Genomic DNA, 12,769 nt, shown 5'->3' on the forward strand with positions numbered 1-12,769 from the left:
AGAAGCCAAGAATGTTTTGAATACTACAAAGGTCATCAAGTTTCCTCCTCTATTTGACAAGATGAAGGTTGACTTCTGACAAAAGAGTAAAGAGTCTTGAATGCAACAACAACTACTGATGACACTGGAAGGACAATTGTTTTGGCCCTTAATGAAAGTGATTTTGAAAAGCTCAAGAAGAGAGGCTAGGGCAGATCAAATTTTTTTTATATTTTATTTATTTATTTATTTATTTATTTATTTATTCATTCATTCAGGATCAGCAACAGCATAACGCCGAATTACAATGATCTGAGCTATGTACAATAGATATGAATCTAAAATGAAAGATATATAAATACTTACAAAGGACACGAATATACACAAAAACTGTACAATCATATAATACATATTTACATAAACAATGTTATTAACAAAGAAAAATACATTTACAGTAAATACAGGAGCAGAACGGGAAAGAACAAGGGAAAAACAAAACCTAGCATTGGCAAGGATGGTACTGAAAGTTCACAGGCCAACCTACAACATAAAAAAAAAAAAAAAAAAATCAGCTGTGGCTAATTTTGTCAGGAAGTTCAAGTCTGAGGCTATCTATGTGGCTCATACAAGAGCCATGGGTAGTCAAGGGCAGAGTAGCAGGACTGGTGGAATCTGGAGGTAAGATAATGAATGATACAATATGTTTACTTGTGAGCAGAAAATTAAAATGCCTTCTGTTGCAGGAACATTTTTCAATGGACTTAGTGGCAGCCAAGATAAAACTTGGAAATTGGGAAGGTGCCAGAGAAATAACCATAGACTCTACATACCTCCCATATGACTTAACTAATGTGCCCCCATCAGAAGAAGTTGGAGAACCTAATTTGCAACACAAAGAGGGAAGGCGAACACCTAGTCCTTGGAGCATATGCAAATTCACACCACATGGCATGGGGCAGCATGAACTGCAATGCAAGAGGAGAGTCTTTACTAGAGTTTATTATTGGAACTGACTTCACCATACTAAACCTAGGAAAACAAGCCTACATTTATTTAAAAAAATGTCTTAGGGAGGTAATAGACATTACACTAAGCACTACGCATATTGCAAACTTTATTAAGACTGGAAGGTGCTGGAAGATCCATCATTGGCAGACCACCAGCACATCCAATTTGCAACAGATGTGTGACTATGTGGGACTGAGATGTACAGAGACCCAAAAAGAACTAACTGGGCTAGATACATGAAAGTTCTAGGGAAGGCTGTACAAAAAATTCCAACTAACGTGAGGGGACAAAGAATTAGATGAGGCAGTGGAACTATTAGAAGAGGCCATTATAGATGCATTCCATGACAACTATCCTCTCAAAGAAAAGAGCAACACCAAAGAAGTATGGTGGTGGAACAACAAACTAGCCAAAATGAAAAAAAGAGGTTGGTATATATGGAATATTATCTAGAAATGGTAAGTGGGACGTATATCATAGGAAACTCGCCGAGTATAACCTAGAGATACAGAAAGCGAAAATAAAATCCTGGAGACTGTTCTGTGAGAAAGTGGAATCACACACTGAAACAGCAAGGCTCCAGAAGGTTCTTAAAGCAACCCATATAAATCAGGTGGAGACACTGGAAAAACCAGATGGGTTTTTTACTTGGGCGGGGAAGGACACGCTGGAGATGCTAATGGGTTGTTACTTTCCTGAGGCTGAGGAGATGACAGAAGAAGAAACGGTTGGAACAGATTGGAGCTTGAAGAGCAGACTGGAACTGTGCCAACAGAATAATGAAACAACCATGTAAAATGGGCAATCGACACGTTTCACCCTATAAAGGCTCTGGGGCCAGATGAGATAGTTCCGATACTCCTACAGGAAGGATGGGAGATACTCGTCAATGCCCTGATGGACCTCTTCAGAGCTAGTCTAGCTTTAGGGTACGTGCCGAAATCGTGGTCTGAAGCTAAAGCAGTATTCATACCTAAACCTGGAAGGGCAAACTATGTCCAAGCCAAAGCATACAGACCATTATATTTAACCTCCTCCATGCTGAAAGCAATGGAGAAAATTCTGGATAAATATATCAGTACAGTGCAAATGAACTCAACATTACATGAAAATCAGTTTGCATATAGACTTGGCAGACCCACCGAAGTAGCACTCCACCAGTTGGTTTGTGAACTGGAGGAAAAGCCTAGAATATAAAGAAATTGCACTGGCAGCAATTCTAGATATAGAAGGAGCCTTCAGCAATACAACCTATGACTATGATCAAAGCATTGGCAAAGAGCAAGGTGAGTAAAACCATCAAATGGATTAAATGCATGTTAGATGGAAGGAAGATAAACGCAACCCTGCTTGAAGAAGCAGACGGTTAGGGCCACTTGAGGCTGTGCTCAGGGAGGAGTTCTTTTGCCTCTGCTGTGGAACCTCGTGGTGAACAAAATCATAGCTATGCTCAACGAACAGGGTTTCTATACACAAGGATACGCAGATGACCTAGTGATTGTGGTACGAGGCAAGGTGATTAGTGTTATCCAGGACCCCATGTAAAGATCACTGAACTTTGTGTGGAGAACTGGTGTCGGGAAGAACAACTATCAGCCAACCCGAACAAGGAACTCTGGTCTCTCTTCCAAGAAGGAGAAAATTATAGGGAAAGAGATCACTGAAGCTCTTTGGGCAATATATATATATATATATATATATATATATATATATATATATATATATATATATATGGAAGAACAGGCACTGCACCTAGGTGTAGTCTCAGATAAAAATCTAACCTGGAATCCACATATAGAAAGGAACATATCCCCGGGCCAAGAACTTTCTGTATGCATGTAAAAGAGCCGTTCAGAAGACATGGGGCCTAAGGCCATCAATGGTAATGTGGACACACAATGATCATTAGACCATTGATGGCCTTTGCTGCAATCATCTGGTGGCAGAAAGTAAGTCAAAGAAAAGTTGGCAGTAGATTGAATAGCCTACAGAGAATGGCATGCATAGCCATAACTGGGACTATCAGAAGTGTGCCGACAGAAGCTTTGAATACTTTACTAGACCTCTCATCACTATGCAGTTTGATGAAAGGACAGGCTAGAATGAGTTCATATAGAATGGCACAATCAATGTAGGACACTAAAATTAACAGAGTAATAACAGAGGAAGTTCTACACATGCCTTCCGATTATATGATACCAAAGTACAACTTTGAAAGCCGTTTGAGACCCAGATAAAAGACTGGGATATCAACAAAAATGCTGAAAAACAAGATATAGTGGAGGACTGATGGCTCAAAGACTGTGGATGGCACAGGAGGGATCAATGGGGGAAGACCCGAGAGATCAATCCAGATGAGTCTGGGCAGACCCACTACAGTTTTTCAAGCTGAAATGATAGCTATCACAACATCTCTTTAAGAAAATATGAAAATGAACTATAGGAATAAAAACATTCATTTTTACAGACAGCTAAGTGGCCATTGAGGTGCTAGAGGCAGTCTGGATAATATTCAGATTTGTCTGGTATTGCCATTCACTTCTTCTGAAGCTCAAGTACAACATTGTCAAAATAATATGGGTACCAGGGCATGCAGGTATAGAAGGAAATGAAAAGGCAGATAAACTGGCCAGGAAAGGGGCAGAAACATTTTGTAAGCCCAGAACCTGTATGCGGGATTTCCTATGGACAAACCCGATACTACATAGGAAAATGGATACAAAAGAAGCAAATGGAAAAGTGGAAAAATACTCCAGGATGCAGGCTTGCAAAGGAACTGATAAAAGGACCAAACAAGAAGCATACTAAAGAACTGTTGAAACTCAGAAAATATAAGATGGGTAGTAGGACTGTTGATAGGACACTGCCATCTGAAAAAACACACCTACATAGAATTGGAGTAATAAGAGGCAACATATGTAGGAAATGCAATGAAGCAGAAGAATCAGCTGAACACATACTTTTCGAATGCAAGGCGCTGGGTAGAATCACTTTCCACTCTAGGACCACCAGGTGAAGACAAACATCCAAGGAGATCCAGTAAGAACAACCTGCAGCTTTGTGAAGGGAGCAGGTACAGTATATCTAGGTGGGAATGAAGGAAAAACATGGTAGCAAAAGATCTTAGAGGTAGATACTAATTAGGAACTAATATTTACAGGCCCCATGAAGAAGAGAAAATATAGGAGTGACAAGGCTAAACTGAATATTGAATACAACAGAATTCAACACCTTCACTCCTATAGAGGAGTATGTTCATTTCAGCATGCCATCTTCTGTGGCCTCTAGAGAAGTTAAGTCGTTTAGCACACATTTAGAGTAGCACGCTCGAATATGCTTGTGTTTTTGGAGACCAGGAGAGTGTTACCTAGACATAAGTTCTTCCAGCAGATGACTAGCATCCCATTTTATTGACACTGTGCACTCTCCCTGTGTATTCTTTTACTCATTGGTTACAAGCCAAATTTGACACTCCTCAACTTCAGTGAAATAGCAAGTGACTGTGGTTGTGTAGTAAACAAAGAACTAGAAAGAATGAGTAAATTTTGTAGCAATAAGGCGAATCCAGAAGAAATATATATCCGATTCAGATGATCAGATACCTTTCAGGTACTGAAAGTGAGCGATTATGTGCACAGTAAAAACACCAGAAGGATGAATAATAATCCAGACAGGAACAATGATCCTATGTCTCCTATCATCAATTGGCTCCAATATTTGACATACATACAGGTGTAACAAAAACAGTGAGGAAAACTATGTTCTGTCATAAATTGTTTTCTATAATTTCTTTAATATGGACTAATGTAGAACTTGGCTTTCAAGTAGGTGGCTTTAAAAAATGGCTAGGCCCCAGCAGTGCCAAGGTGCTCATGCAGCTGTTAGTGTTAAACACTTCGTTGTGTTAGATATTCAAGAGCAATTTGATTACACATTGCATTTATTTTTACAAGTTAGGATCTGGGTGTTATTTGAATTAAGGTTGGTATAATACTCTTCACATACAGAAATCTGAAAATAGGTACATTTTTTGCCGAGTCTGTTGACAAATCTGTTCCAAGAAATAGAAGTGTGCTGCATACATGCAGATTCACATACATAGCACAGCCAATGCAAGTTCTTGTATGTCATTTGCAGCTGAAGAATAGCTCCACATTATTGAAGACTAATTGTACTGTGGGGAGGAAGTACGATGTGGACAAGAGTTCCATACAGTATATAATTCAAGAGAAAATAAAGCTAGTCTTCAACAGTAACTGCCAGGCATTTTGTTGAGAGAAAGCAAAGTTTCCAGGCATTGAAAAAAAGGTAAGTGGATAAGCAACTGAGTTCCTAGTGAAATGTAAGTTGAAAGCCATAGGAATACCACACGTTTAAAAATTACACAGGTTGTAAAGACTAGCCGTGGATGACTCAGGAGGAATTTAATAAAAACTTCTGTAAGAAAATTGTGTAACATCTCTCAGCCAATTATGAAAAAAGATTGAGGACTAGAAGTTGACCATGAATTTAAGACAGTGTGAATATAAAATACCCCATAAAAAGGTTATTTTATCTTTTGAAATTACAGTACATGTGAACTGAGAAATGAAAGAATTGAACCAAAGCTTTTTTTGCTGTGTTAGAAGAAAGTTCGTGAATATGGAAAGTTTTTATAATGGTAAGCAGCAAAGAGAAAACACCTACAACTTCCCGAAGTGCAAAACTCCTGTTTGTGTAATAATTTTTAAAATCCGACTATACATTTAAGTTTCTTTGCCCAGTCCACTTTGATTACCAAATAATTTGGGCATTATTCATTTCCATTCTTAAAAGAAACTGTTCAGTTTCTCTATTTACATATACTGTATTTTGAGAACAGAGGAAGCTTGTACATTCCTTTATAACAGACTTCCTTCTTTTTAAAAACAATCCCCCCCGGCCTATCCAGTCTAGTTAGGATACCATAAAAATGAACACTGAACACTAGAGATACACTATATAGTATTTATGAGAGGTGCTTGTACATAAGGTACCAGTTGTGTAGCTGGAAGCATGTCAACAACCTTGCACCAGCAAACTGATATGGCATGAGCAGAGCCTGCCATCGGCTAATATGACCTTTCAAAGAGCAATTGTCCGATGTTTGATCAAGTTTACAAACAGATATACCTTCTAGTCAACCAATTATGATTCCACTAATAATTCTGGAAAAATTATCTATTCATCCAACGTTTTCCTTCAGTACCTTCTTATATGAAGATCAATCTGTAAAACTCCTCTTAAAATGATCATAAGGTAACAAGAAACAACATTTTGAAACTTATTTATGGAAAGAGTTTTCATTGTTTTCACTCACCTCTGATACAATAAGTGCATAAAGTCCTACAAGAACACCAGCAGCATATATTATTCCATAGTCTGTGTTGATTGGAGAAAGATCATATGTGATTGCCAGTGGAAAGCTTGCATCAATGTTTGTCTTTAACTGCAGTCTTAATATGGGAGACTCAAACTCCGTGCTGAAATAAAAAAAAATATATATATTTCCAGAAAATTGTATCCATAATCAAAATAATTCTTTGAAAATGAAAATCCACAGCCTGTTTCCAGTCATTCGATTGGGTCAGGAAGGGAATGAAGCCCCCATCTAGCGGCAAGGATAGGAAATGTGCCAGCTGCCGAAGCGTGTCTCACTCCTCTGGGGCAATGATAAATGACAGATGAAATTAAATGTTAATGGAGTGTTGCTGGAATGAAATGTGACGGGGAAAACCGGAGTACCCGGAGAAAAACCTATCCCACCTCTGCTTTGTCCAGCACAAATCTCATGGAGTGACCAGGATTTGAACCACGGTATCCAGCAGTGAGAAGCCAGCGCGCTACCACCTGAGCCACGGTGCCTTCTATATTACAAGAAGTTTAAAGACTTTAGGTGCTGGCCTTCTGACTCCAACTTGGCAGGTTCGATCCTAGCTCAATCTGGTGGTATTTGAAGGTGCTCAAACATGCCAGCCTCGTATCTGTAGATTTACTGGCACATGAAAGAACTCCTGTGGGACAAAATTTCGGCACCTCGGCGTCTCTGAAAACCATCAAAGTAGTTAGTGGGATGAAAAAAACAATAACATTAAATTATTAGAAGCTGAAAGAAAGAAGTGGTGCTTCATACAAGTGGTCCGAGACATTTTGTTGACTTATAATGTTCACGAAATCTGAGCTTGCGGTACTGGCATCTGTACAGACGTGTATAACATCGTTAGCTTTATGTACCACTAACTACTTTTACAGTTTTCAGTGACGCTGAAGTGCTAGAATTGAGTCCTGCACAAGTTCTTTTTATGTGCCAATAAATCTGACAAGGCTGACTTATTTGAGCACCTTCAAATACCACCGGACTGAGCCAGGATCAAACCTGCCAAGTTAGGATCAGAAGGCCAGCACCTCAAGCATCTGAGCCACTCAGCCTCATGCATTTATGTAATTTGGATACATAAAGAACAAACTGGTCTATGCTAGGAACCAATGGGGTAATTTGCCTGGATGTAAAGTGTGAAACTACGTCTTCTAGGATACAGTTATTGGGACTTAATACATTTAACTTCGTTTACAAGGCTGAATCCATCTCACTTGAGTTATAAATTGCCATGAATGTCCTACGTTTAAGCATGCCTATATTTCGCAGATCAGAAGAATTTTGTGCAACTTTGAAGTTACAAATTTTATCTTCTACAGTGGAGACTGTTTAAAAGTTTTGACCAAGGAGACCATGATGTTTACTTGGTTGGAGAGGGAGTTTATTTGCAACAGATATGTGATATTTATGCAAAAAACATAGGCATCTCATTAAATCTTCCATACAGCTAGGTCCTTTGATTTGTCCTAGTTACAAAAATTTAGTACATTCATAATATTTAATCTGCAACTAGTACTGTGGTAGATCTTGCTATACATCTCTTCATAATCATTATGTAAAATATAACTATTTCATAGCCACCCTCTACTCTTCTCCCTTCCCAAGTGTCGCATTGAAGGATGTTAAAAATTCTTCCTTTGTTCTAAAAGTCATATGAACAAAGTTTTGGGGTATTCATAAAAAGAATAGAATTGAACCCAGAAACAAAATCTGGCACATAGACAAGTCAAAGTTTCTATTTACCAACAAAAATGCAGCGATATTTAAAATTCTTCAAGGGACAGAGTGGTCAAATTGAGGCACGGTACTAACACTGAAATATAATCCAGAATCTTCATTTGCCAACTACTAACTAGACAGGACACATACGAACAACGTAAGCATAAAAATTCTTCTATTAGTCCTAAAGGGCATACTCAATACTCTACAATACATAGGGGCAAAAGGGCATTGCTGCAACCAAAGATACTCATTGCCAGGGAAAACAGTCTATGAATTCTAAAAGTGTTTAGATCAATATATAAAGCTACCCTAAGTTAAAAAAAACATTGTAAAGGTTTCATATTCCAGCGTTTGCTGTATTGTTCGATATTATTACTGATGAGCGACAACATGAAAGAAAGTACTGCAGTAGTTTTGTCTGGCAATGTAATGCATGCTGCTGAAGGTTTTGTGTATTGTCAAAAATGCGTAACATTTGCTATCGTCTGTACTTGCGACTATATTAACAGAAAATAATCTTCATTAACCCACTAAGGATGAGTCATGGTCTTTTAGGCCGGGCACATTTGTTTATCCTTTTGAAATAGGATCATGGTATAAATCTTTCTCCTGTCCTGTACATTTTAATAAACTCTTTCACTACATGTGTTCACGTTTGCTGTTCCCCCTTCCACTACCAGTCAGTACAAAGCTTTGTCTGCAAGCCTGGTCATTTCCACCGTTCAAGACTTGTGGAGTTACCTTATTACCCGGTCCTTTATACCGTGTGCGACTCCTGACGTTATTAGTCTGTGGTCTTTGTTGTTATAGAAGCGTTTTCAGAGTTTCTTGGATATGTTTTTCAATTATACAATGTGTTTTGCTATAAAAACTGGTATTTTATACTCCCCAGTTAAATTGACCGTGTACGACCCATCATGGAACTCTTGACGCGACCCCTCGCGGGTTAAAACAGATTTTGATGCAAAATGCGTAACTCTTCCCAGGGATATGTTTTTATATAGTGCATACTCAATTTCTCCATTCACCTGTACAGCAGAAAGTTCCTTCTCTATTTTTTGCACACTCAAAGAATTTTTTAAATTTTTTTTATAGTCAACAAGTCCAGATTCCCTTAATCAAGCTATGTGGCTGCATGAGATTTCAGCTGCGAATGCAAAAAGTCTTGTGTTGACATGGGTTTGGCCTCAATTTATTTGAGGCATTAAAGATCCATCAACTCGTGAACTATTAATGCAAACTGACACTTTGCACTTCTCTGAAAGCATCAAAGATTGGCAATAAAATTCACAATACAAGAGAGTCCAGAGATACCATCAACTAAGACAACCAAAATGTACACAATTCAGCCAAGGCCAGAATAGTTCAAACCAGTTTTCTTTCTCAAAGGTAAATTTATGTCAGCTTTAGACAGCTTGTGCTTTCATTGCGGTAGACATTCCCACATTGCAGCTAATTGTCACATCAGCTGTCAAACATAAGAAATAAATTGAAAAGAGGGTGACCCTCTTGCCAATTTATTTCTTATAATGGCACTTAAATACAGAACAAAAATGAAATTTATAGCTTATAATAAAGACTGTCAAATACTTCAGTGCAAATCTTGTGACAGGATAGGACACTTCCAGAAAGTTTGTATACACTCGTTAAATTAAAACAGACTTCTGTTAGACAGGTTGACGAACACTGATTCAAGTTCTATCCAGTCAAATGAATACATTCCCAACATTGATTTGAATAGATTGATCAAGATTGTCTACATTTTTGAAAGGCATAGCCTTTTAACATCATATTGATAAATATTACATACATGTTCTACTAGAAGGTATACCTGGAAGTTTCAAAGTAGATTTTAAGTCTTGAATTTTGGAAATTTTTGATCCAATGTAATGAAGTTTCTTCTGAATGCAATAATCTATTGAATCAATATTTGTGGTTGACAAATCATTTTTCCCCACTCTTGGGTCGCGTTTGGATCAGGCGGTTCAATATAGATTTGAAAACATTAGACAATACTGCAAATATTATTCAGCAAGAAGAGACTATTAAGAAGGAACTAGAAATTCAAGAAATTTAAGAAAGTACACCTAAATTTTTTTGTAAGGCTGAAGTTGGCTGTATTCCAAATTTTACTAGCTCACTTCAGTTAAATCTAAGCATGAAACCTGTTTTCATTAAAGCTAGAGTTCATTTTGCTCTGAGAAAAGAGTCAGAAAAAATTTGCAGGACAAGATCACAAGAGTATCAGTGATTGTGATCACCCTTGGTGGTTATTCTAAACCAGATGGCAACATACAATTACAAAACAGCAGTGGACACTTGCAATCATTGCACTAAGCTATTGCAAGAAAGTTAAATTTGATGCACAGAGGTATGTACCTGTGTAATAGGTTTAATTTTGGTATTAAAAAATGCCCATCTTGAATTTCACAGCGCACTGAATCTAGTACTGTCGGGACTCTGAGAATAATATGATACGATGATTTAAAAATTTAGAGCCATTAGAACTATTCCACAACCCCAGAACCAGCAGCAATTATGACTGTTGGGTACGATTGCATAATATTCTAAATTTATCCCGAATGTCTTTGATTTCCTACCTTCTGTGTAGTCTCCTTAAGAAGAATTAACCAACTGGTTTTCATCTTGCGAATCAGCCTTTGTCGGTCTGAAAAAAAGATATTTAGTGATCGAGCTTTTGTTTCTTTCAACAGCGAGTTACCAGCAGTCCTGGCTTGCGATACTAGCCCGATGGGGGTTGCTGGCATACTCATGCTTTTCTTTTCACAAGTTGCTTTACATCTGTGACAGATAGGTCTTGTGCCAATCTCATGTTGTTGATGGGATACTAATTGCATTTGCCTGAAGAGTGCTGACAGATGCTGAAAAACTACAGCAAGTTCCATCAGTAAATTTTTCAGTTACCGATATGGTTGACAGTTCACTTTAGTCTGAGACAACTGCCTTTTAAGAAGAATTTTTCTATCAGTACTCAAATTCCCACAATTACAAGTACTTGATTATTAGGATATGGTACATTTCTGCAGGATTTTAAGTACGAGATCAAACATAAAAAAGCTGAGGAACAAAATCACACAGATCTATTCTCTTGTGCAACTTCAAAAATGAAGTCCAATCAGTGCAGACTTGACTAGACTCGGAACTCTATATGGATGAAAATCCAATTCCAACACTATCACTTGCATTTGAATCTCTGGTAGAGGAAATTCAAATGACCCTCAATTAAGAGAAATGAAATCAGACTTTTCAAAAGGGACACTGATAGATCCATACTTATCAATACACAGCAATATACTCTTCAAAGGTAACAGAGTAATAATTCCAGCCATATTATAAGAAGTGCTACAGGAATTATCTTACACCCATGTGGATATAATCAAGATAAAACTGCTAGCAAGGTGATAGTTTCTGAAAGTTGCTTGACAAAGATACTGAATAGTAAAGGCCTGTTCAGATTGTGCTATGATTACAAAAAATCTTGCAACTGGGAAGAACCAGTCTAAAATTTTGATCATGCCAGGCCTTTAGAAAATCATCATGTATTTTTTCTGATTAGACAAAGTAGAAACAGCCTGAAGTGCTTATTGCTAAAGAAGCTCCAACTTCAAAATCTACTATTCTACTGCTTCAATATATTTAGACTTGATGTCTTTCCCCAGATAATAGTCTCGGATGACAACAGTTTTCAAAAGCAAAACATTGACAAATTTTCACTCCCAAAATGGCATAAAGCAAAAAGTATTGCCTAGAGTCACTCAGCAACAAACTTATAATCAAGAAGTCTCATCCTAACTTGGAAAAATAAATTTGCCACTATGTTTTAGTTTACCAGCTCTGACATGACTTCCCCAGGAGATTGTTTATCGATATCAAGCAACCCTTCTTGTGAACAAAAGGACTTCAGCTGAACAATACCAATGAAAAAATCTGCGGATAAAATTAAACTAGTTATTTCCAGATAAAGAAGTTCTTGTGTATCATTCAAACAAGAGGGTTCATTATTTGAATGTGGGTGACCATATCCAGGCTAGGTGGTATACAAACACACACCTGGAAATCTGGTGTGGTCAGGAGGAAGTTTGGTTGACTACATTATGAAGTTGAACTGGATAATTGATACATTCTGAAGAGACTTTTCTTCATCTTAAGACCTAATGGATACTTGCCCAACACTTAATATTTTCAAAGTACCGAGATGCCTCACAAACACACAAACCAAGTGAGCCATAAGTAGAACTTTTATACATTTGGAAGTACAAAGAGTACTTCAACCTGGTCGGGCCAATCCTGAAGTACAACAGAAACCTCCAGATAATTCTCATTGAGAGGAGAGAATCAGAAGATCTCTATGTTCAAAGACCACTACGCTACCTCAAGTGGGGAGATTATGACGAACTAGTTTCTTTGTAATATTAGATCTTTGAACTTAGGCCATCAATTATGATATTATTGTTATTACTACTTTAAAAGATAAATTACATTGCAAGTCCAGCCATGAAATTATTTTAAGAAACTCAAATTCTCTTAAGAAATTATCTTATCTACTAGTGAAAAAAAATTCCATATTACGCAAGTTTTTGTAATGTTTGGGATATGAGATTCTGAGAGCCGAGTAAAAAGCACTTTGACTTTTTAGACATCGGA

General features: G+C 37.5%; 1 protein-coding gene across 1 annotated transcript in view; it reads right to left on the bottom strand.

Annotated features, from left to right (window-relative positions):
- Nucleotides 1-12,769, bottom strand: part of hoe1 (hoepel1) — a 230,577-nt gene that overhangs the window by 89,569 nt on the left and 128,239 nt on the right. The window contains exon 9 of the mRNA XM_067142918.2: nucleotides 6,326-6,488. Within this exon, the coding sequence (XP_066999019.2) occupies nucleotides 6,326-6,488 (163 nt within the window). The remainder of the gene's footprint in view (nucleotides 1-6,325; nucleotides 6,489-12,769) is intronic.

This window comes from Anabrus simplex, chromosome 1 (genome assembly GCF_040414725.1).
Source record: "Anabrus simplex isolate iqAnaSimp1 chromosome 1, ASM4041472v1, whole genome shotgun sequence".
In the NCBI taxonomy this organism is placed as follows: domain Eukaryota; kingdom Metazoa; phylum Arthropoda; class Insecta; order Orthoptera; family Tettigoniidae; genus Anabrus; species Anabrus simplex.